This window comes from Bubalus kerabau, chromosome 13, assembly GCF_029407905.1.
Source record: "Bubalus kerabau isolate K-KA32 ecotype Philippines breed swamp buffalo chromosome 13, PCC_UOA_SB_1v2, whole genome shotgun sequence".
NCBI lineage: Eukaryota > Metazoa > Chordata > Mammalia > Artiodactyla > Bovidae > Bubalus > Bubalus kerabau.
This window is the reverse complement of record NC_073636.1, coordinates 37,026,495-37,052,449: the sequence shown is the minus strand read 5'-3', so window position 1 is coordinate 37,052,449 and position 25,955 is coordinate 37,026,495. Positions and strand designations below refer to the sequence as shown.

The 25,955-nt window shown below is 37.6% G+C and overlaps 1 protein-coding gene and 1 long non-coding RNA gene across 2 annotated transcripts in view; one reads left to right on the top strand and one right to left on the bottom strand.

Moving 5' to 3' along the window:
- Positions 1-25,955, bottom strand: part of ODAD2 (outer dynein arm docking complex subunit 2) — a 156,643-nt gene that overhangs the window by 32,054 nt on the left and 98,634 nt on the right. The window contains exons 17-18 of the mRNA XM_055544025.1: positions 11,638-11,826; positions 9,567-9,788 (exon numbers count right to left, since the gene is read on the bottom strand). Coding sequence (XP_055400000.1) covers positions 9,567-9,788; positions 11,638-11,826 — 411 coding nt within the window. The remainder of the gene's footprint in view (positions 1-9,566; positions 9,789-11,637; positions 11,827-25,955) is intronic.
- Positions 14,178-23,320, top strand: LOC129625540 (uncharacterized). Its single transcript, XR_008701523.1, has 4 exons — positions 14,178-14,335; positions 14,697-14,781; positions 17,140-17,257; positions 22,775-23,320. It is a non-coding gene; the product is annotated as an uncharacterized LOC129625540 (long non-coding RNA).

The following is a 25,955-nucleotide window of genomic DNA, read 5'->3' as shown; positions in this document are numbered from 1 at the left end:
AGAAAAATCAATGAAACAAAACTGGTTGTTGAAAAGATCAATAAAATTGATAGACTTCTACCCAGATTGATCAGGATAAAAAAAAGAAGACAGAAATTACCAATATCAGGAATGAAAGTTGACCTATAACTACAGATTCTATACATATTAGAAGGATAAGGAAATACTTTAAATAACTTTAGGCCAAAGCATCTGACAATTTAGATGAAATGAAATAATTCACTGAAAGATACAAGATATCTCACTTAAGAAGAAATAACATGAACCAGCCCTATATTGATTAAAGAAATTGGATCCTACCAAACATTTAAAGAAGAAATAATACCAGGGCTATAAAACTCTTCAGGAAAATTGAGTAGGAAGAAATACTTCCCAACTCATTCACTGAAGTCAGCATTATCCTGATAACAACACAGAGGAAAGACATTATATCAAAAATAACACTATGAAAACAAATATAAATGCAAAGCTGTAAGCAGCATGTCAGCAAGTTAAGTTCAACAATGTATGAAAAGGATAATAATGAAAAGGATAATACATCATGACAGAGTGGGTTTACCTCAAGAATGCTGGGTTGGTTTAACATTTGAAAATAAATGCAATTCTCCATAATAACAAACTTAAAAAAAAATTGTAAGACAATATCAATAGATATAAAAAAAGCACTTGACAAAATGAGTGTCTATTTCTGATTTAAAAAAAATTCTCATTAAAGTAGTAATAGAAGAGAACTTCCCTAACCTGATAAAGACTACCTTTGAAAGACCTACTGCTAACATTAAACTTAATGGTAAAAGAGTGAATGCATTACCTTAAGACTAAGACATCTGCTCTTACTGCTTCTTTCCACCATTATGCAGAGTTTTCTGGCCAATGCAATCAGGAAAAAAAGAAATAAAAACATCCAGATTGGAAAAGAAGAAAGTCTTTATTTGAGATACAAGATTGTTTATGTGAAAAGTTGGCAAGCCACAATCTGTTTTTGTATGGCTTACAGAATACAGACCAACTTTTTCATTTATGTATGGTAAATAATAACAACAATGGCAACAATAAAAGAAAGAAGAATCTGTAATATAGACTATATCCCACCCATAAAGCCTAAAATATTTAATATCTGACTTTTTTTAGTATCTGACTTTTTAAAGAAAAAGTTTGCCTACTCCTGGTCTAGGTAGAAAATATGACAGATCTCCAAAAACCTACTAGAGTAAATAAATAAGTTAGTTTCACAAGATTGCAGGATATAAGATTAATATACAGAATAAATCACATTTCTATATAATAGCAATTAACAACAGAAATTGAGATTCAAAAATACTGTTTACCGTGGCATCAAAAAAGCTTGATTACCTAGGGATGATGTGAAAAACCCATACGATGAACACTACATAATGTAGCTGAGAGATTTTAAATAAGATCTAATTTAATGGAAATAGTTCTTTTTAATGGGTCATAAGATTCAATATTGTTAAGATATCAATTTCCCCCCAAAGATCTACAGATTTAATGTCATTCCAATCAAAAATGTCCAGAAGCATTTACTGTAGAAAGTTATGAACTGATTTTAAAGTTTGTATGGAAATGTAAAAGAACTAGAATAGCCAAAACAACTTCAAGACAATAAAGTAGGAAGACTTAAACTATGTAACTTTAAAGCTTTTTACAAAGCTGTGGTAATGAAGATAGTGTGGTACTGGCAGAAATATAAATGAATACAACAAGGGAACAAAACAGATATGTATTCACTGATTTCTTTCCCCATAATTGCAAAAGAAATCAGTGGAGAAAGGGAAATCTTTTCAACAAATGATGTCCTTATGCCTTTCCCTAAATTAACTTCAATTCACACCTAGCATCATAAACTAAAATTTACTCATAATGGGTCATAGACTTAGAAGTAAAACCCAAAGTTGTAAAAGAAGAAAACATGGAAAATCCTTGTGGCCATGTGTTAGGCAAAGGTTTCTTAGATGTAACACCAAAAGCATGATTCACTTTTTAAGACCAATTGGATTTCATCAAATTTAAGAATGTCTACTCTTTAAAAGACACTGTTAAGAGACTAAAAAGACTAACTACAAACTGGGAGAAAATATTTGCAAATTATACCTATGGTAAAGAACTTGTATCCAGAATATATACAGAACTCTTGAGACTCAATAATAAGGAAACAAACAGTGAAATGTTTAAATAGTCAAAAAATGTAAACATTTTCTCCAAGGAGTTATGAAGCTAGCATATAAACACATTAAAAGATATTCTATATTACTAGTAATTAGGAAAATTGAAATTGAAGCCATGAGATACCATTACACATCTATCAAAACACCTCAAATAAAAAAGATTGGACATACCAAGTGTTGGTAGGGATGCTCCCAAACATTGCTGGTGTGAATGTAAAACAGCATGAACACTTTGGAAAACAGATTTGGCAATTTCTTCAAAAGTTAAACATGTACCATACGATCCAGCCACTCACTCATAGGTATTTACCCAAGAAGAGTGAAAGCACATGTCCATACAAGACTTGGACACGAATATCTACAGAAGCTTCATTTGTAATAACCTAAAATGGGAAATAACTCAAAAGTCCATCAACAAGTGGAAGGACAGACAAATTGTGGTATGTCCATACAATAGAATACTACTCAGCAATAAGACTGAACTAGTGATACATGCAGGAACAGAGACGAAGACAAAAACAACTCAGCTGAACTGAAACAAGTCAAACAAAAAGTCGAGCACATACTGTATGACCCTATTTATGTTAAAGTCTAGAAAATGCTAACATATAAAAACTAATCTATATTGATAGAAAGTAGATCAGTGGTTGCCCTAAGACAGAGTGGAGCAGGAAAGAAGGTTTGCCAAGGGCTAGCAGAAAACTTTGGGACATCATTATCTTGATATTTTAATAGTTTCATGTGTGTATGTGGGGGGGTGTCTGTGTCTGCATATGTGTATGTGTATGCGTGTATGCATAGTACATACATCTAAATGTAAAAATTGACCAAATAACATACTTTAATTATATACATGTGTATGTTAATTACACAGAGTTAATAAAGCTATTACATTTGTAAGTTAAAATAAAATGAGGAAAACACTTGACACATAAATAATATTAAAGTTAAATATGATAAACTAAAACCTAACTTACTGGAACCCTACTCAAATGGAAGCACTCTTCCCTCACTCTGCCACTGCTGGGACTACTCCAGGTTACATTTCTGCAGCCTCTTCAATTTCCTGCCTTTCAGAAAGACATTGGTAGTTTTTATCTGCCTGGTGTAGACATCTGCATAAACAAACCCACTGTCGCTATGGAGAAGGCAGTTTCATGCCTCTTAAAGGTACTCATCGTCTTTCTATTTGATCACTTTTCTGTCTTAGGAAAGGGCTTGTCTTGCTCAGTTTCTCTGCAACTTCTTCCCCTCTTTCAAGCATCTTCTTATGTCACAGTCTTGTTATGATCAGCAAATGACTTTGATATATCTCCTGGATGTCTTATATTTTCACTATAGTTGCCAACAGCTCTGCGTCCGTGTTCACAAGGTTTTGTGATGACACAGACCGTGGGCTGATACTTGGAGAAGGAAGTCTGCATGAAACCATAAAAGGATAAGAACTGGATTATTCCTGTCCCATTGTATCCATCAGAGCAGGGTATTTACTAGTTCCTATAGAAGAGACTTTAACACGGAGAGGCTCTACTGCAAGGATTATTTTTTAACAACTCTTTATTTTATATTGGAGTATAGCCAGTTAACAATGTTATGATAGTTTCAGGTGGACAGCATACAAGGATTATTTTTCATCATAACTGAATTAGGAAATCCTTGTTGACTGCTTAGTGTGTTTAAACACAAACCCTTTGGTAGCCTGTTCTTTCTTTGGCTCCCAGAACTCCTGGTTAACCTGCTGACTTCCTAAGTTCACTGTGATGGCTCTTCCTCATGGTTTACAGGCTCCATGACTGAAAATGTAGACATTTCCCAGGCTTCTCTAAACTCTCTGCCAAAAACATCTTATCCACCCTCCATCATGACTTAATACCTCTCCAATGACACTTCCTGAATCTTCCCGCTCTTCTGTTCTTAGGCCGATGCTGTGGAATAAGAAAACCACTAACCACCTACGGAGAATTTGAAACATGGCCAGTCCAAATTGAGATGTATCATAAGTGTAAAAACATTCACCAGATTTGGAGATTTAGTACCAAAAAAAGATAATGTAAAACATAAGCATTTTATTTCAATGATTATATGTTGAAATAATATCTTGAGCATACTGGGTTAAATAAAATATATTACCAAAATTAATTTTGCTTGTTTCTTTACCTTCTCTTAAACTGGGGTTACTAGAAAATGTAAAATGGCATATGTAGCTCACATTACATTTCTACTGGATAGCATTGCTCTAGACCTAAAACTCAAGCTGACTGTTTGAATGGAACACATTAGAAACTGAACTCAATCTATTCCAGACCCTCAAGCCTGCTCCTTTGCTGTTACTACAGAATAAACACCAGTTGGCATGAGACAGATACACTGCATAATGGCAGCTGCTACTGTTGAGGAAATTGTACAGGGAAACAGCTAACTCTAGAATAAACTACTTCTGAACAGGGTGACAGGATGACTCTGGTAATTGTCAAGGAACCTGTCCACATTGCTCACAAGCAGCTGCTACAGGAGCGTTCGCAGGTCTAGGAAATAAAACTACACAGCTGTCCCTCAGGGACTGGTTCTAAGACTCCCGTGGATACCTAAATCCATGGATGTTCAAGTTCCTTATATAAAATGATGTAGTATTTACATATAACCTACACACATTGTCCTATGTACTTTTTAAAACCTTTTATTGCAGTATAAGTCAATGGTTAATATTATGTTAGTTTCAGATGTACAACACAATGATTCACAATTTGAAAAGATTATATACTCCTTTATAGTTATTACAAAATATTGGCTATATTCCCTGTGCTGTACAATATATGTGTGGATGCTAAGTCACTTCAGTCATGTACGACTCTTTGTGACCCTATGGACTGCAGCCCACCAGGCTCCTCTGTCCATGGGATTCTCCAGGCAAGAATACTGGCGTGGGTTGCCATGCCCTCCTCCAGGGGATCTTCCTGACCCAGGAATTGAACCTGTGTCTCCTGCAACTATTGCATTACAGATGCATTCTTTACCACGGAGCCACCAGGGAAGACCAAAATGTATCCTTGTAGTTTATTTATTTTATACATAGTAGTTGTATTAATGGGCTTCCCTGGTGGCTCAGGTTGTAAAGAATCTCCCTGCAGTGCGGGAGACCTGGGTTGGATCCCGGGGTTGGGAAGATCCCCTGGAGGAGGGCATGGCACCACACTCCAGTATTCTTGCCTGGAGAATCCCCATGGACAGAGGAGCCTGGATGGCTGCAGTCCATGGGGTCACAAAGAGTCAGAGACGACAGCGACTAAGCACAGTTTGCATTAATACTTTTTAAACCCTCACCCCTATTTCTCCCCATCCCACTTCCTTCTCCCCTCTGCTAATCACTAGTTTGTTTTCTGTGAGTCTGTTTCTTTTTTCTTATATTCACTAATTTGTTGTCTTTTTCAGATTCCATATATAGTGATAACATACAGTATTCGCTTTTCTCTGTCTGACTTATTTCACTTAACATAACGGCCTCCAAATCCAACCATGTTGTTGAAATGACAAATTTTAATTCTTTTTTATGGCTGAGTAATATTCTATTGTGTATATATACATACATTCTATTGTGTGTGTGTGTGTGTATATATATATACACACCACATCCTGTTTATTCATTTATTGATGGATACTTAGGTTGCTTCCTTATCTTGGCAATTATAAATAATGCTGATATGAACATTGGGGTTCATGTATCTTTTCAAATTAGTGTTTTGATTTTCTTTAGATATACACACAGAAGTAGAATTCCTGGACCATATGATATTTCTATGTTTACATTTTGAGAAGTCTCCATAGTGTTCTCCATAATGGCGGCACCAATCCACATTTCCACCAACAGTACACAAAGGTTCCCTTTTCTCCACATTCTTACCAAATTTGATATTTGTGGTCTTTTGATGACAGCCATTCTGATGGTATGAGGTGTTATCTCCCTGTGGTTTTGATTTGCATTTCTCTGATGATTAATGATGCTGAGCATCTTTTAATGTGCCTGCTGGCCATCTGTATGTCTTTAAATCTCTAGATTACTTACAATATTAAATACAATGACCCTGATGCCAGGAAAGATTTAGGGCAGGAGGAGAAGGGAGCAACAGAGGATGAGATGCTTGGAAGGCATCATCAACTCAATGGACATGAGTTTGAGCAACAGGAAGATAGTGACGGACAGGGAAGCCTGGCGTGCTGCAGTCCATGGGTTGCAAAGAGTCAGACATGACTGAGCGACTGAACAACAACAAATACAATGTAAATGCAATGTAAATAGTTGTGAATACAATGTAAATGATATGTAAATATTTGCCAGTACATGTGGCAAATTTCAGTTTTGCATTTTGGAACCTTCTGGAATATTTTTTTCTGAATATTTTCGATCTATGGTTGGTTGAATCTATGGTTGTGGAGTAGAACCCACCAATAAGAAGGGCTGACTGTCAGCATTTGACTAGAAAGGTGCTGTAGCATTTAGGAACAAAAACAGTCAGGGATTTGCCAAATTAGTGGATAAAGTTTATGTACATTTGAAGTCAGAAATGTTAGCATGTTAGCAGTTATACAATGCAACACATTGACTGCAGATACTGTAACACCCTGATATGCCTATGAGAGCTGGACCATAAAGAAGGCTAAGCATCAAAGAACTGATGTTTTGAACTGTGGTGCTGGATAAGGCTCTTGAGAGTCCCTTGGACAGTGAGGAGGTTAAACAGTCAATCTTACAGGAAATCAACCCTGAATATTCATTGGAAGGACAGATGCTGAAGCTCCGATACTTTGGCCACCTGATGTGAACAGCTGACTCATTGGGAAATACCCTGATGCTGGGAAAGATTGAAGGCAGAAGGAGAAGAGGGTCACAGAGGATGAGATGGTTGGATGGCATCACCAATGCAATGGACACGAACTTGGGCAAACTCCAGGAGATGGTAAGAGATGCATGCTGCAATCCATGTGGTTGTGGAGTCAGAAAGGACTTGGTGACTGAATAACAAGAAGTGCCTATATTTTCTTGCATTGTCTTGGTTGATGGAAACTTCCTCTTCACTTAGCCCAAAACCTGGAGTTAATTTTGACTCAACACTTTCCTTTATTCCTCACATCCAAGAAACTATCAAACCCCAGTGGGTTCTACCAACACCCAGTACACTATCATCCACAATTTTAACTCTTTAAAACCAAAGAAGGGGGACACAGGTCCTCAGGCTTCCCCCACGGCCACATGAGGGAGAGCCTACCATAAAGACAGTCTCTGTGTCAGGACAGAGCAGCCTACAATAAGCTTATAAGAATCATATTTTTACACTCATCCTCTATTAGAAATGGCAGGTAGTTGGGAATGCAGGTGAGCAAGGCAGAGAGAACCTCAAGACACCCTTAGCTGACCTGGGAAGGGGTCTCAAGGGCAACAAACCCAAATTTCTTTGTTGTTCTCTATCCTGTCCCTCACTCTAATCATTTCTGTTACTTTATTTTGTGATTTACATAAGCTATGTGGGTGGGTGAACACAGTTTCAACACTTTTCATAGCACAGCACAATTCATAAATGATTTTAGATTACCTATGGACTTGTGTTAGAAGAAATAATTGAGACTTGCATTTATAGCTGGTATAAATGGAAATTGAAGTGTAACATGTAAACATTATTAAATTTGAATTCTGAGTAGTCTAGAAATTCTCTTCTTAAAGGAACTGGCAATTGTCTAAGCATGGTATATGTCTGACACTTTACCAGCTACTTAACTTTTATAGCTTTTAATTTTTTAAAAAGTCTTTAGGCTATGCATATTAGACTGTACTTAGTCAATAATAGAATGTATAATTTTAAGTTAGAAAATCTTTTTTGAAGTGTGAACATGATCACATAGAAGTGATGGCATTTTTACCATTCTTTAGCAACTTGAAGTTAACATTCCAGTATATCTTTTATAATTAACTTTAAAAAATTGGTGCTTAGTTTAAAAGGTGCTTTTTATGTCAGTTTTTTTTTTTTTTTTGCTTGAAGAAATCAATATGGCCTAACTTGTGTGCTGTAAAAATGGATTTATAATGGAAAAGCTGACACACTTGGGTTTAATAAGGTTTAAATTCAGAAAAATTAACATCATATTCTTCAACTCTAATAGGTTTAAAGGATAAATTAAAAGAATCACCTCAAAAAATTACCAACTGGCATTTTAAGAATCTTATTCCTCTGAAGATGTTTTGTAAGTTAAGAGTTAGTTGCTCAGTTGTGTCCGATTCTTTGCAACCCCATGGACTGTAGCTTACCAGGATTATCTTCATATTCAGCACATATAAGTTTGAAAGATACATTAACTGAAGATTTTATTAGCTTTTGTTTAAAAGATCAAGCTGACTTTGGACATACATTTCAAAATGTAAATGCCTCTGGCTGTCATAGGCTCCAAGCTGAGACACTGGACAGTAAAATTACATTGTACAAGGAAACAAGCTGTAGAAAAGGACTGTTAACTTGAAACCAATTTTTCCTAATACTTGTAAGCTATTCATGTACTCCTAAGTACTCATGTACTTTATATACATTGTCATAAAAATACTTCACTCAGAAGCTCTAGGTAGTTCCCAACATACAGATACATCAAAGCCTATGCACAGAAACTTTCCTACTGGATATTAAAGGCAAAGAAAATTTTACGCACAGTTTGTTTTCTTTAAAAAAATGTCTTTGAATTGGCTCTTTGCTTATGGGTAAGACTGGCAAGACTATCTAGCTGCTATTTGTCAGCTCCTTTCCTGTGTAGCTGGTGCCTCTATTTTCTATATAAGTGCCAAGTAAATAAAACATTAAACAGAATTATGAATATCACTGATTGTTCATACACTATATATTTTGTTTGAAAAGTGTTACTTGCTCAGTTGTGTCCAACTCTTTCAGACTCCATGGACTGTAGCCTACCAGGCTCCTCTGTCCATGGAATTTTCCAGGCAAGATACTGGAGTGGGTAGCCATTCCCTTCTCCAGGGGCTCTTCTGACTCAGGAATTGAACTGGGGTCTCCTACACTGCAGGCAGATTCTTTACTATCTGAGCCACCAGAGTCCCTCCCTAAAAACATATGTTTTGTTTAATCCAATTCAAATTATGGAACAATTACTTAGTTAACTGAGTATATATTATATTCTTTGATTTAGAAGGAATCTATTTTCACACAACTTTTCTGTAGGACAAACCATGATAATGGTAACACATAACCCACCCACAGTCGTGACGCAACAAGTGGGTAGTTTTGTGTGTTCAAACACCCCTTCTAGTAAAACCTTCACATTACTTAAGTTTCTTTCCAGCATACACTGACTTAACTTGGACTATCGCACAAAGTTGATCAACAGTACCTTCACGGCGCCGTTCTCGTGCATGGTAACGCAGTTGTCGGCATCTTCCGAGAGCTGGTACAAGGCTTGGGCTGTTGCTCTGTGCACGTTGGTGTCATTTGATTTCAGGTACCGCACTAAGGGAGCCACCGCCTTGTGCTCGCCAAAGGCCACTCTGTTTCTGCCCCACATACAGCAACGTGAAATCGTTTCTGCTAGGTGACGCCTCAGTTTGTCGTTATTCTGCACAAGGAAAACAAACTGTGGTATGTGCATTGTAATGACCCTGTGATGTTTATGCTCTAGATGAGGGGTCCTCAAAACTGAACAACAACAAACCTCTAGGCTCTAATGCCTGATGATCTGAGGTGAAGCCGATAATAGAAATAAAGTGTACAATAAATGCCAATGTGCTTAAAAGTCAAAGTGTTAGTTGCTCAGTCCTGCCTCACTGTTTGCAACCCAGTGGACTGTAGCCCACCAGGTCCTGTGTCCATGGAATTTTCCAGACAAGAATACTGGAGTGGGTAGCCATTCCCTTCTCCAGGAGATTTTCCCAATCCAGGGATTAAACCTGGGTCTCTTGCGTTGCAGGCAGGTTCATTACCATCTGAGCTACCAGGGAAGCCCTTGAACCATCCTGAAAGCATCCCCAACCCCCACTCCTGGTCCATGGAAAAACTGTCTTCCACAAAACCAGTCCCTGGTGCCAAAAAGGTTGGGAACCAGTCTTAGATGTTAACTACCCACTGGCTACATAGTTGGTGTCTTGATGGAAACTAGTATTTTGGTGGGTTTTCGATGGATCAAGGTTCTTTTTATGAACTGAATGGAATACATGCAGGCAAAGGTGATCAGGTATCAGGCATTAGTTATTTGCTCAAGGCTCAATCTCTTTCTGAATAAGTCTACTCACAACACAGAGCTACAGATCAGCAAGTGGTCAAACAATAAAAAATAATTAAGGAATATTGGACATTCTTAAGGGACCCTATCAGATAACTTGGATAAGCGGATTCATTCTACTTCTTCACTCTAGGGATACCTTGGTTCCTAAGAGGGAGAAGACAATGCAGTAAACAAGGTCAGGTGTTGAGTCCCCCATTTTCCTTCCTGATTGTGTGTGTGAGTCACTCAGTCGTGTCTGAGTCTTTGCGACCCCATGGACTGCAGCCCGCCAGGCTTCTCTGTCCATGGGATTCTCCAGGCAAGAATACTGGAGTCGACTGCCATTCCCTTCTCCAGAGGATCATCTTGACCCAGGGATCGAACCCTGGTCTCCTGCATTGCAGGCAGGTTCTTTACCCTTTGAGCTACAGGGAAGTCCTTCTGTATTGTTTATGTAGACTATATCTTTCTTTTTGGATGTAATTACCTCATACAGGTATAATACAACTGAATAATGCTCTAATTTTCTGTTTGCTAATTACACTGTTTTCTTGATTTAGGACTTGGGAGTCCTTAACTGGAACTGGCAGATATTCTTAGGAATTCAGTATTAGACTGGCCCAAAAGTCTTCTACATCAAACAGGCTTCCAATCACTGAATTTCTGCTTTATGACTTTTCTGCCAAGTGGCAGACCAAGCCATGCTCAAATAGCTATGGTCATGGTCAAGTCATTATCTCTGAAGGCTGCTTGTTCTATCTGGTACAGCTCTGGATAAAGAATACAGTGATTGCCAAAATCTTCTAGCTCAAGATACAGGCTTGCTAAGCTTAGAAAGGAGCATTTAAGTTCTAAAGTTGGCATGAATAATCATCTTAAGGATCATAATAATGATGATGGTGATATGATAGTTAACACTCCTATAGTAACATTTATATTTGCCACCACTTTACTTGCCAATGATAAGTGAAAAATAGCCTCTATTTTTACAAAGATTCTGCATATTAACATTTTACAGTTTGAAATATACTTTCACCGTTATTTGTCTCAGAGAAATTAAATGAAATTAAATGAATTTACTAAATCTCATACCTCATAAGTGATGGATATTAAACTTGAATCCAGGTCTCTAGATTTTGAGCTCATTGTTTTTGCTACTACTTATGACAATATGCATTTTGAAATAAAAAGATACATTACTTACTGTATTTGCTAGCTTGGACAGTAAAGGAACAACTCCATGATCTGTGATAACAGCTAAATTTTCTTGATCTTTTGCTATATTGGTAATAACAGCACATACACTGGCCAACACTTCTTTATTATCTGATTTCAGTAAATTGACAACAAGTTCCAAACCACCAACGAAGGAACGAACCATTTCTCCAGCATCCTAGATAACAATAAAAATAAAGATGATATCAAAAATAAACCCATATTTAGCATTTTTTTATTTATTTTTTTTCCTTTCTTTTTTTTTTAATTTTATTTTTAAACTTTACAAAATTGTATTACTTATGCCAAATATCATAATGAATCCGCCACAGGTATACATGGCTGTGAGTTGTACCTTTGGTATGAAAAAATTCAGTTTATTAATATGTTATATAATTTTTATGTATGTATGTATGTATGTATATATAACACATGCTTCCCTGGTGACTCAATGGTAAAGAATCCACCTGCCAATGCAGGAGATGCAGTTTCAATACCTGGGTTGGGAAGATCCCCTGGAGAAGAAAATGACAACCCATTTCAGTATTTTTGCCTGGGAAATCCCACCAACAGAGGAGTCTGGTGGGTTACAGTCTATGGGGTCACAAAGGATCATACACGACTGAGCAACTAAACAACAATACACAGCACATACACAGACACAGCTCAGTTTCAACAAATGCGGACTGAACAACTATTACATGAGTCAGTGTGATAACTACTGGGGATACAGAAGTTAACAAAATCCAACTGAGTCTTAATTAACAAAACACAATTGAGCAAGGCAAAGACAATGGGAAGAAGAGACAGGAATGTACAGCTGAAAAGAGGGGAAGAGTTCATTTCCTTCAGGACCAGGTCAAAACAACATTCACGTATTCTCCCAATCTCCTGTCTTACTTCCCAGTCTGTTATTGTTGCTGTTAGTCACTGAGTCATGTCTGACTCTTTTACAATCCCATGGACTGTAGCCCGCCAGGCTCCTCTGACCATGGGATTTCGCAGGCAAGAATACTGGAGTGGGTTGTCACTTCCTTCTCCAAGAGATATTCCCAACCCAGGAATTGAACCTGTGTCTCTTGCATTGCAGGCAGATTCTTTACCACTGAGCCACCTGGGAAGCTCTACTTCCCATTAGACTCTTCTGCATAAACAATGCTCCAGACTAGGATTATTGCTGTTCCCTAAAGTACCAAGTTATTTTCTTTACCTGGAGTTTAGCCCTACCCAACTACAAACTCCTGCTCCGTTCTGAAAATCTGACGTCTTTTAATAGCAGCTTAAATAACAGCTCCTCCATGAAGTTCCCCACCCATCCAACCGGCCTTCCCTTCTTAGTGTGGTCACTCCCTCCCCTCCACATTCTTGTAGTTTTCTCCAAAAATCCATTTCCTCATCTTCTTCTGTTTGCCAAGTCCTGGTTTTGCTTGACTGTCTAATTCTCTGACAAGTATTAGGAAAGACCGCCTCTGACCTGGAGCTTCCACCTGTCCTGGAAGTCTCCTGCCCCTTGCCAACACTTTGCTTAGGGGCAGCCTACATATGGCCCAATTATGGCACATGCGTTCTGGATGATAAATCAGAAGTCTTCTGGAAGAGTTTTCCTATTTATAACAACACTGAGAACGGTAGAACAGGAGGAGGACAAGAGCCTGGTCCTTGGAGACACTGCTGAGATACTGAATCAACTAATGCTAAAGTCTGATCTGGCTATTTAGAACCAAAGGAATCTATCGCCATTTTTTTCCATCATATTGTAATGATTTTCTTATGGGTCCTTTCCCCGTTAATACGTGAGTTCTTCAAGAACAGTCACCAAGTGAGTCAGAAAGAGAAAATCAAATATTGTATATTAACACATATATGTGGAATCTAGAAAGGTGCTATAGATGATCGTATTTGCAAAGCAGAAATAAAGACACAGAGAGCATATGGATACCAATGGGGAAGGGGAGGTGGGATGGACTGGGAGATTGGGACTGACAAATAGACACTTTTGATATTATGTATAAAATAGGTAACTAATGAGAACCTACTGTATAGCACAGGGAACTGGACTCAGTGCTCTGTGGTGACCTAAATGGGAAGGAAACCCAAAAGGGAGGGGATATATGTATCTGCGTAGCTGATTCTCTTTGCTGTACAATAGAAATAAAAATCAAATAATAAAATGTAATACAAATTAAATAAAATTTTATTTTATTAAATTAAATATTCAATATAAGTTTTTTTAGAGAGACACCTGGTCTTTGACTCTCACTTGGGCTATCTCTGTCACTCAGAGGACTTTCAATAAATGTTTGTTGAATTAAAAAAAAATAAAAGGAATAAGGGGACTATAACTTTTAAGATACTTCACCACACTCACAAACACTAAAAAGAAGAGTATGCTAGCTTGGTAAGACAGAGTGTAAATGAACTGGTCTGCCAGTCTAGTGACTTCCTGGTTCTCTGAGAGCAGTTATCATGGAGCCTGCGAGCCGCAGCACTGGGGCAGCCCCAGGACAAATAGCAAAAGTGGCCACACCTGCCTCTGATCCGGGACCTCCCTGAGGTGTGTGGTGCGAGATCCACAGCACCGGTGTCAGCAAGGTCATGGGTGCGGCTCACCAGGGTCTCACAACAGTTCATGTTGATAATCTGTGCTACACTCGAGGCTACAGGCCCCTCCAGAGTTTGTTTTGAAGGTGAGCTTTCTTTTTTTTTTTTTCGTTTTTAGGTTCAAAGATTTTAGACACATGACTTCTTGCCTCACATAGTTTCTATGGAAAGGGAGACAGTATACTTGAGGATGGAAAAAGTAATTCCTCTGCCAAAACTGTCTTTCACTAATGCTGAGCGACTGGGCAAATTCACTACATTTTCCACCTTCTCACATATCTTAAAAACTAGTCTTTGCCAGTTTTGCCGCTGGTACAATATTGGTTATAGATAATTCAACTTTTTAATGGAAAAATCTTTAATAATGATGATGATAATGATGATATTAATAATAGTAGTGCAATAACAAGAGCCTTTTTTTTTTTTTTTTTTTTTTGCAATTTATAGAAGACTTCCGCATACTTTATCTCTTCTGCCTAGGGAACCATGGCGCCCTCATCTTACGGACAGGCAGTCTGAAGGTTCATGCACAGTGAGTGACAAAGCTAAAAAAGCAGATCTCTCGATTTCTCATTTAGTATCTTTTCACGACACAACTGTGTGCGTGGACTTGGAAGTATCAGTAGTTGAAGTTGTCACATTAAAGTTAGTTTATAAACAGTCAGAAGAAGCCTCCCAATTTAGAGAATTAATAATTCCAAAAGGGATGAAGCTATTTGCCAGTGACATTTCCTAAGACAAAAACCATAATTAAAAAGAGAATATGAAACACCTTCATGCTGCTATGAGCTTGAATGGTTGAATAAGTAGGGAAAGGGGTCAAGTTCAAATTAAACAAAATTAAGTATTTAATGTTAAATGTTTTTGGTTAAAATTCAACTAATAGGAAAACATTAATGCAGATTATTATTTACAGACTAATGAATAAAACAGAAAACTGGCTGTTTGGCACACAGCAAGTAAACTAATAGGCTTGAAATCCCCTCTTTTGCCTCCAGCAAAAAGAACCGGCAGCCTTCTGATGAGGTGAGATACATACAAGGCAACTTTAAAGCACATGCAAGGCAAGTGTGACGTGACTTAAGACAAAAATTTTTGACCAGAAGGGCTATAAAAACACTACACTACTCTGGCCATATAGAGACTATACAATGCATAACATTTGAAACAGATTTTAAAATAGCACCCTGCATATAAAAAAAAATTTCAAATATGCTACATTCACATTAGAATAGCACGTCAGAGAAACTAAAACTGAACACGCAAATCTTGTCCTAAAGGTAAATTCAATAAATTTCTTTTCAAATTCTAAATATACCTCTGCATACTCAAGAACAGTTCGTTTGTGGGCTCTATCATAATAAGGTCCTTGTTCTGTTGCTAGTAAACAAGTCCCACAGCTTAAATATACACACACATACATATACATACATACACACACACATATACATACATACACACACACACACACATATATACATGATTTGGAGTTACCTGACACTTTCAAATATAGTTCTTCAAAACTGGAAAGTAGAACCTCAATTATTATTCCTTTCCTTCTGAACTGAAGGAAAAATAAATTGACTTTCGGTAAAATAAATAATGCAGTGGCTCAGTCTAGATCTATGTAGCAGAAACTGTATTAAACTTTGAAGGTGGCTTTATCCAATTAATTTACACAAGACAAATTTTTTCTAAAGTTAATGGTTCTGATTTTTCTCTATTAGCCGAATTTAAGATAATTTTTAAAAATATCACAGTCAGCTGTGATTTTTTTCCATTTTACTACGCCTGGTGTTGATTCTACTTTAGATGCAATTCTATTAATGAGAAAGTCTAAATTGTGAGGCACCCTTGTGAATCAGCCTGCAATACGGGAGACCTGGGTACCATCCCTGGGTTGGGAAGATCCCCTGGAGAAGGGAATGGCAACCCACTGCAGCATTTTTGCCTGGAGAATTCCATGGAGAGAGGAACCTGGCAAGGAGTTGTACACAATTGAGCAACTAACACTTTCACTTTCACTATTGTATATTCAGAGGCTTATAGAGGCAATTAAAGGACATTTTTAACCGATGACATATTTTAAAGAAGTTTATAAGTACAAGATGCTAAATAATATAAGACATATTATCATCTAGTAGCTATTATATGTAAATCAACTGTGCATGTATAAGCTTATATATATTTTAATTTTAAAATACATATATTTAGAATTTTTCCCACTTGTAATCAGTAACCCACAGATTAAGATGTGTAAAACACTTTCTGGTTAAGATCTAATCAGTGAATTGTATAGGTCAGGCTAAGAATAATACTTGAAACCATAAACTTAAAAAAAAAAATTAACTGTATGAAATACTACACTCTTAAAAAAAGTCTCTAATTTATGAAGAAGTTCTTCTCCAACAGTTTACTTGTTGGGTCTGTTACATTATATTTTCCTGTTGAACAAATTGGGTTATGAAGTTTGCCTCATCTGCCATATTCACCTGACCTCTTGACAACCAATTACACTTGAAGCACCTTGACAACTTTTTGCAGGGTAAACGCTCCACAGTCAGCAGGAGGCAGAGGTCGTCAAATCCTAAAGAGTGGATTTTTATGCTACAGGAATAAGCAAACTTATTTCTCGTTGGCAAAAAGGTGTTGCCTGGAATGGTTCCTATTTTGATTAATAAAGATGTGCTTGAACCTAGTTATAATGATTGAAAATTCATGGTCCAAAACCACCATTAGGTTTGCACCAACCTAACACCTGCAATGAATCCTCGTGCTCAGGAGTGTTCTAACATCTGAAACTGGCTTTCTGGTCTTCCTCCTCTTCTGTGTTCCTGTAACTGAGTTTTGTAGTAAGTGGTTTTCATTGGTCTTCCCTCTCATTTATCAGCTTCTCTGAGAACACACCTCGAATTTAGCAGACGTGGTCTGACTGGAGCAGAACTTGGCAGACTTCTCACCTCCAAGAGCTCCACTCAGTGCTTCTGCTGAGGCGGCTACTTCAGCAGGTACAATGAATTCATGTTAAGCTCTGCAATTCAGCCAAAACCCCTACATCTTTTACAAGTGAGTTACTGTATAGCTAACACTCTCCTATCCTGCATTTGTGAGGATTCTAGCTGCTTTTTATTGTATAAATTGGGTTGGATGATTTTTCACGTAAAAGACATAAGCTTTTGATTAAATTTCACATGGTAAAATTTATCTATTTCTGTTTAATACTGTCCTTTGAGAAACCAAGTAAGCTACCTAGGATATTTAGAGGTAAATAATTTATCCAAGCATTCTCATCTTAAATAAAAATTCCTTAAGAAGGTAAAAATACAGTTGTTAAGCAGTAGTTCTTAAACTTTGTGGCACATTAGCATCACCTGGGAGACCTTTTAATGTTCCATCAGCTCAAGTTGGGCCAAGTGAATCAAAGCATGTGGGAGTGGGAGCCAGCGCCCATAAGGTCTTTAGGTGACAATGCCAATGTGCATCGAAGTTTGGGAAGCCCTGGTTTAAGACTTTAAGTCACATAGTGAGAACAGCTGGGAGCATAGCTTGGTTTCATTACTATTGGCTGTATTGCTTTGAGCTGCTACCCAACTTCTCTAAGTTTCCATTTCCTCATCAGTAATTAAACAACAAACTTGTAAATAACCACTGAGTTAAAGAAGAAATAACTATTTCCTAAAGAAGAACATAGAAAAACAGTAGAGAAAAATCAATGAAACCAAGAGTTGGATTCTCAAAAAGATCAACAAAACTGACAAATCCTTAGCTAGATTAAGGAAGGGGGAAAAAAAAAGACTCCAAATCCAAAATGAAAGAAGGTACAAGACAATTTAGAGAAATAAAAAGGATTGTAACAGAATGCTATCAACAATTGTATGTCAACAAATTGGATAACCTAGAAGAAATGGATAAATTTCTAGAAACACATTGTAGGGAAATAACAATCAGCCAAAATGGCGGTGGTCAGGCTCTCTCATCACATGTTCTCTCTCTCTCGTCCCACATTGTTTACAAAGTCTGTAAACAGTGACTTTGCATGGTATGATGCAACAGCTGATATCATTTATAGCAGAGCGCACGTGCATCATGCCTACATAAGCACCACGTGAAAAGCCTTTGCAGCCCACTGCAGAAGCGTCAACCATTAGTGAATAAAGCATTTTGGCCTTGCAGCTGCGAATAAATACTGTCTACAGTACCTACGGCTCCTCATAGGGACTTTTTCCAGCTTTCCATTTTCTTCCAGCTTCCCTGCTTGTCTACCCTGGGTTTAGCAAACAATGAGACACACATAACCTACACCAACTGAACCATAAAGAAATAGAAAATATGAATAGATTTATAACTAGTTAGGAAATTGAATCAGTAATTAAAAACCTTATACAAAAGCCCCAGGACCGGATAGTTTCACTTGCAAATTCTACAGAACATTTAAATAAGAATTACCAGCAATCGTCAAACTCCTCCAAAGAATTGAAGAGGAGGTACCCCTCCCAAAGGCAGTGTATGAGGCCAGCATTACTTTGACACCAAAACCAGATAAAGACAATATAAAAAAGGAGAACTACACTCCTCAATAAAACACTAGCAAACCAAATTCAGTAGGATTATACCCCATGACAAAGTAGAATTTATACCTAGAAAGTATGAGTAATTCAGGGCTTCCCAGGTGGTACTAGTGGTAAAAAAAAAACCCTTCTGCCAGTGCAGGAGATGTAACAGACACTGGTGTGATCCCTGTGTTGGGAAGAGCCCCTGGAGGAGGGCACGGCGACCCACTCCAGTATTCTTGCCTGGAGAATCCCATGGACAGAGAAGCCTGGCAGGGTACAATCCATAGGGTCGCAAAGAGTTGACACAATTGAAGGGACTTAGTGTGCATGCATGGGTGATTCAACATAAGAAAATCAATATACTGTCCTACATTAACAGAATAAAGGTCAAACCCATAAGAGCATGTCAGTTGATGCAGAAAAAGTATTTGACAAAACTTAATGTCCTCATATGATTTTTTTTTTAAGTTCAACAAACTAGGAATAGAAGAAAATGATCTCAACATAATACAGGCCAAGTAGGAAAAACCCACAGCTGAGATCATACTCAATGGTGAAAGACTGAAAGTGTCTCTCCAAGATCAGGAACAAGTGTGCCTGCTTTCAGGGTATACAGCCAATATTTTATAGTAACTATAAATGGCATCTAACTTTTAAAATTAGTGAATCATTGTGTTGTACACCTGAAGCTTATATCATATTGTAAACAACCATATTTCAATTTAGAAAAATTAAAAATACTATGTGCCCAGAGAAATGGAGGAACACAACATTGCATCAGAAACTGGGGTCCTAGTCAATTTCCACGTCTGTGAACTGTGACAGCAGAGTTTCTGATGGTGGTCAAGTACAGGGTGTGTTCCTAGGAGTTCTTGGCTGAGCGGGAGATAATGATTTAACTTAATGGATGACATTTTTCATTTAACAAAGTAACTGGTAGCTGATAAGCTGTTGTTCAGTCGCTAAAGTCATGCCCACCTCTTTATGACCCCATGGGACTGCAGCATGTCAGGCCTCCCTGGCTTTTACCATCTCCCAGAGTTTGCTCAAACTCATATCCATTGAGTCAGTGATGCCATCCAACCATCTCATCCTCTATCGCCCCCTTCTCCTCCTGCCCTCAATCTTTCCCAGCATCAGAGTATTTTCCAATGAATCAGCTCTTCACATCAGGTGGCCAAAGTATTGGAGCTTCAGCATCAGTCCTTCCAATGAATATTCAGGGTTGATTTCCTTAGGATTGACTGGTTTGATCTCCTTGCTGTCCAAGGGACTTTCAAGAGTCTTCTTCAGCACCATAGTTTGAAAGTATCAATTCTTCAACGCTCAGCCTTCTTTATGTCATCTGTACATGACTACTGGAAAAACCATAGTTTTGACTATACATACTTTTGCCAGCAAAGTGATGTCTCTGCTTTTTAATATGCCTTCTAGGTTTGTCATAGCTTTTCTTCCAAGGAGTCTTTTAACTTCATGGCTGCAGAAACTCTGCACAGTAATTTTGGAGCCCAAGAAAATAAAATATGTCACTGTTTCCACTTTTGCCCCATCTATTTGCCATGAAGTGATGGGACAGATAAACTGTACTTTCAAATAAAATGGTTAAATGGGGATGTCCCTGGTGGTCCAGAGGCTAAGTCTCCATGCTTCCAAAGCAGGGGGCATCCTAAATTAGCAATCTCATTGCAGCCCTCTTCAGAACAGGGGCTGAGAAGCCTGGAATGGGAAGCAGTCGCAGGGCAGGAGGGGAATCCAAAGCAACACATCTGCCCCATGAATAGTGGTCCTTTCAGCTGGGATCTGAAGACAAGCTTAATCACATCCTCACTTGTTGGGGCCCTTTAAGTCCCAAGCTGAAAATCGGGCACACAGAAAAAATATCTGTAATACAGTTCACTTTAGTTTATAGGATTCTAAAAACCGTGGACTAGATAAGGAGCATACTTGGAACTGTTTGACTTGAAAATAACCCTAGATAGGTGGGCCACCAAACACGGATTTTGTTTTAAACAGCTTTTCAGTGTTTTAAGAACCTGTGCAGCTTCTTTGGCACATGGTGGACAGCTATACATTCTTTGGCAAATGTGAGCTCCTTAAGCCGTGTCTGTGGCAGTCGTCTCAGTGTGAAATTACAGCTCTATGTACTTCTTGTCCAGGTTCTCTCTGGCTTCCTCATTGGACATGGCTCATTGGGCAGCTGAAGTTAAACAGAGGGTGATGTCAGATTCCTGCCCAGTTTCATCAGCTGTGTTCTGTCACACCTGTAGTCAGGAAGCTAAAACTTCCCAAGCTTGTATTCTAATCTCTCAGAAATTAACTTTTTCTCCTTTCTTTTGGGGAATAGCTCTCAAACATCTTCTAATTGGCTTCTGTTTGGGGCAGATCCTGAGGCCACTGGTTTTGAAGTTACTAGAGATTTTTTTCCCCTCTGAGATAAAAATTCACAACCAAATATTATTTTCTAAACAAGCAGCAAAATTGGGTTTAAGAAGGTTACAAGGCCAAGTGATCACATAGATACATTACTGATTTGGTAGACAGGTTGAGTTTTCTTCCTAGTGCGACAGCTGTTTTAATTATAGAGAGTATTTATTTCAAAATAAGATACCTGTTTCCCATCTCATTCACAAGGAAGTGGTGACTGCAAATTAATATGAATTATGTGAATCATTTCTTATAAAAAGGCCAATAGAGCCTGGTGGGCTACAGTCCATGGGATTGCACAGAGTCGGACATGACTGAGTGACTAACACTTTCTACTTTTTATTAATAAAAACTTTTAAAAGGAAAAGGAACAGAATTAAGAAAATTAAGTACTATCTTACATCATTCACAAAAAGAAAATATTAAAAAAGGCAGTCATAGTTTAAAAAAGAAACATGCTCTTATCAATGCTGGAAAAATGCTTGAGGTAAGTGGTGTAACATAATTATACATTCTTTATGTGAATTCTGTAATTTTTTCATTATCTCATTGTTCACAGAGCACAAATTTGAGTTGATTTTCTGCTGCATGAAATTTTGGTTCTTAAGAACAAAGAATTTAATACACGGATCTTTGCCAGATTCAGCTTTTGCATTCTTTACATCACAAGTTCATAATGCTGAACACCTGTTCAACCACTGTTTTTCTCCAAAGTGTGTTTGATCATTCAGCTGGAAAGGGACAGCTTTTCACTTCCATTTACAAATATCTCGCACTTTTTACAAAACAGCTCTTCATCTGCAGCCAGACTTGCAGCTCATGAATTTTACTAAATAACATCACTGCAGAGGTCACATCTTGCAATCTCTGTCCTTTTTAGTAATCTTAACAGGGAAACAACAACAAACTTTCCTTAAGTCTTAAATAAATCCTTTTAAATAAAACTACTTAGAAAAATATGCAGTGAATTTTTATGCTTAGTTCACTTTTAGTTCAGCCTCTGTTCTTTAGATCTTGACAGACTGAAGAAAGTTGAGCAGCTTTTAAACTGAAGATGCTCATTTCCTATCTTAAATACTCTTTAAAGTTTAAGACCATAAAACAGACTTACATTTCACACCCTGATTTTTCAAACATATAAGGTACGGACAGATCATTATTAGGCTGGTAAAACATTTATCTTTCACTTAGTACATTTTTTAATCACCAATTACTGATCAAAAACTATAATATATAGGCTTCCTCCAGAATGAAGGAATATTTGAAGCTTCTAGCTGAGACACTGGCCTCCTGGGAAAAATGTCAATATTTTGTACTACAAAAACCCCACATTCCATTTGTTAATACATCTAATTACAACATAATACAATGCAAGTCCAGCGGCAGCTTACGTGGTGACTCTTAATTTGTCACAATTATCCCACAATTCATTACTGAACTACTCTGTTGCCTCACTCATTCACTGATAGGGAGCTTTAAATATTTCCCTGCAAGAAGAGAGGCAGTCCATTCACTACATGTAATTTTCACATCTCATTTTCTTAACAGATCTGAAAATGTGTTCTCATGGATATGCTGTTAACAGTATAAAAAATGGGTAACATCTGTCTTCAACAGCTGACATCTCACCACATCGACTCCACATGGACACGTACATAGTGTGCTCAGCTTTTACGACGCCTGACAGATGTTCAGGGACCCTGAAGTAGAAATGACCTGTCTGAAGACATGCCTTCTACTTTCTTCCCACTGGGGCTGCCCTTGGCTATAACTGACAATAGCTGGTTTCTGCCGCATTGATGTCAGTGCCATTAATCTAGACAAAGAAGTTATTTATTTCAAAATGATGCCAACTCCTATGATTCATAAGTTAATAATTCTAAAGTGACTTGCAAAAGTATCTTATGTGAAAAATGTGGAAATGGTTTCTTACCAAATAAAAGGAAATTTTTCCTAGAAAGCTGAGTCATAAACTTACCTGAAACAAGGAGGCATGAGGAGGAGGGGGAAGGAAGAATGGGCCAAAATATTTGGCAGGACCTTGTCTGATTCTGTTATTTCACTGTGAGCAGGATGCCCGGCATGTTCAAAGTGTTTCCTGCCTCTATTCTCCCACAGGACTTACTCTTATTTGAAAAAATTTAAATTCACCTCCAAATAATAGAATATACAAAATACTACTTGAAGATTCTAAATTGAACATCAGATCAGATCAGATCAGTCGCTCAGTCGTGTCCAACTCTTTGCGACCCCATGAATCGCAGCACACCAGGCCTCCCTGTCCATCACCAACTCCCGGAGTTCACCCAGACTCACGTCCATCGAGTCAGTGATGCCATCCAGACATCTCATCCTCTGCCGTCCCCTTCTCCTCCTGCCCCCAATCCCTCCCACCATCAGAGTCTTTTCCAATGAGTCAACTCTGCGCATGACGTGGCCAAAGTACTGGAGTTTCAGCTTTAGCATCATTCCTTCCAAAGAAATCCCGGGGCTGATCTCCTTCAGAATGGACTGGTTGGATCTCCTTGCAATCCAAGGGACTCTCAAGAGTCTTCTCCAACACCACAGTTCAAAAACATCAATTCTTCGGTGCTCAGCCTTCTTCACAGTCCAACTCTCACATCCATACATGACCACAGGAAAAACCATAGCCTTGACTAGATGAACCTTTGTTGGCAAAGTAATGTCTGCTTTTGAATATGCTATCTAGGTTGGTCATAACTTTCCTTCCAAGGAGTAAGCGTCTTTTAATTTCATGGCTGCAGTCACCACCTGTAGTGATTTTGGAGTCCAGAAAAATAAAGTCTGACACTGTTTCCACTGTTTCCCCATCTATTTCCCATGAAGTGATGGGACTGGATGCCATGATCTTTGTTTTCTGAATGTTGAGCTTTAAGCCAACTTTTTCACTCTCCACTTTCACTTTCATCAAGAGGCTTTTTAGTTCCTCTTCACTTTCTGCCAAATTGAACATAGCTAAGTGGATTAACCTAGAGAAGGGAATGGCTACCCACTCCAGTATTCTTGCTTGGCGAATTCCATGGACAGAGAAGCCTGGCTGGCTATAGTCCATGTGGTCTTTGGTGGGAGTGGAGGGCAGTGGAAGGCAGGAGAGGTTCAGGAGGAATGGAGCTCTCTATGGAGGCTTGGGTCTAGACTGGTCCTTTGGGCCAAGGGTTTAAACACAGACAAGATGGGTTGTTTTTAAAGTTTGAATGTGGTTAAGTTTAGGTTGTTAGCAAAGAAGACCGGTTGGGTATTCAGGACAGAAATCCTGGACAAGAATAATGAATATGAAAACACTAGAAAAGCTTTTAAAGCCAATTACAGATAAGTAGGCAAATTTAGAGTTGAAACCCATAGGAATAAAGGATGTAATTAACATGTAATAACAACATTAATAGAAATGTTATCCATAAAAATGGTACCTCACCAATGATAATATTAAATTCCTATTTTCAATGATGATTCAGAGTTAACCAGTATCTCTAACAAGCTTCTCCAGGAAAAGGAAAGACCTTTAGTATGTTTTTACGTATTACCTTCCACTACCTAACATGTTTTTTAATCATTTGATAGTTTAGATGCAGACTTTTACTGTGACAATACCATCTTTTATTTTAGTGGCTTTTATTTTATGCCATTACTTTTAAAGAAATTCTTTCTCAATAATTTGATAAAAATTGAAAGCCCTATTATAATACAAATTCTTATTTAGCATAAAGTCTAATGATTTATTTGTTCATTATTATTTCTATAACTCATGTTATTTTCTTTCTTATAATCTTCTGTTTTGCTGGAAAACATTCTAAAGTAAATTTTTTTTTCAGAGAAGACTCATGGAGAAGAACTTTCCTGAATCCGAACATTTCTAAAAGAACAATGTCTTTATTCCATCCTTTCCCTACACTCACTCAGGTGCTAGTTTTGCAGGATATAGAATTCCAGGATAAAAAATGCTTTCCTTTAAAGACAGAAAAACTTTTGTTCCATTTTCCTTAGAATTCACTGTGAATGATGTTAAGTCTAATACTGGTGTGATTCTTGTTCTTATATAACTTTTTCCTTTCCTTTAATTTCTGGAAATGCCAAATTTGAATTTGTGTCTAGGTACAGATAAATTCATTTTCCCTACTTGGCACTAAATGGATCTTTCAATCTGGAGACTAGAGTCTTTCTTCAACTCTTCAGCTTATAGAAATCACCTCCCCCTTTTATAAATGACTGTTTATTCCTTTTGCTTTCCTTTTGTGTGCTTGCAATTCCTATTTTATTTTTACACTTACTTTACATTTTTAGTAGTTTACTAGACTTTATCATCCAGATTAATTACTGAGTCACATCCCAGTACCACACATAATGTAGTATTTGTCTCTTGTATTAAATTTATTGTTTCCCAAATATATTTTTAATTTCCAAAAGACCTTTCTTAATCTATGAATACTTTTTATTTAGCCATTTTGGGCTTAGCAGCATCCCTTGGGTCATTCTAAGGATATTAATTTTAAAGATTTAATTCTGTCTTCTGTTCCTCTGAAGTTAGTTCTGCTTATCAGTCTTGGCTTGTCTCTAAAACCAATTAGCTTTTCTTAAAGATAATTAGGATCATTAAAGATATGAAAGATTGTTTAAGGATGATTAAGATCTTTCTTAAAGAATATCCATAAAGAAATCCTTCAAAGATGTGTAGCAACCTTTCTTCAATAGGCTTCTTTTTTGCTCCCTAAAT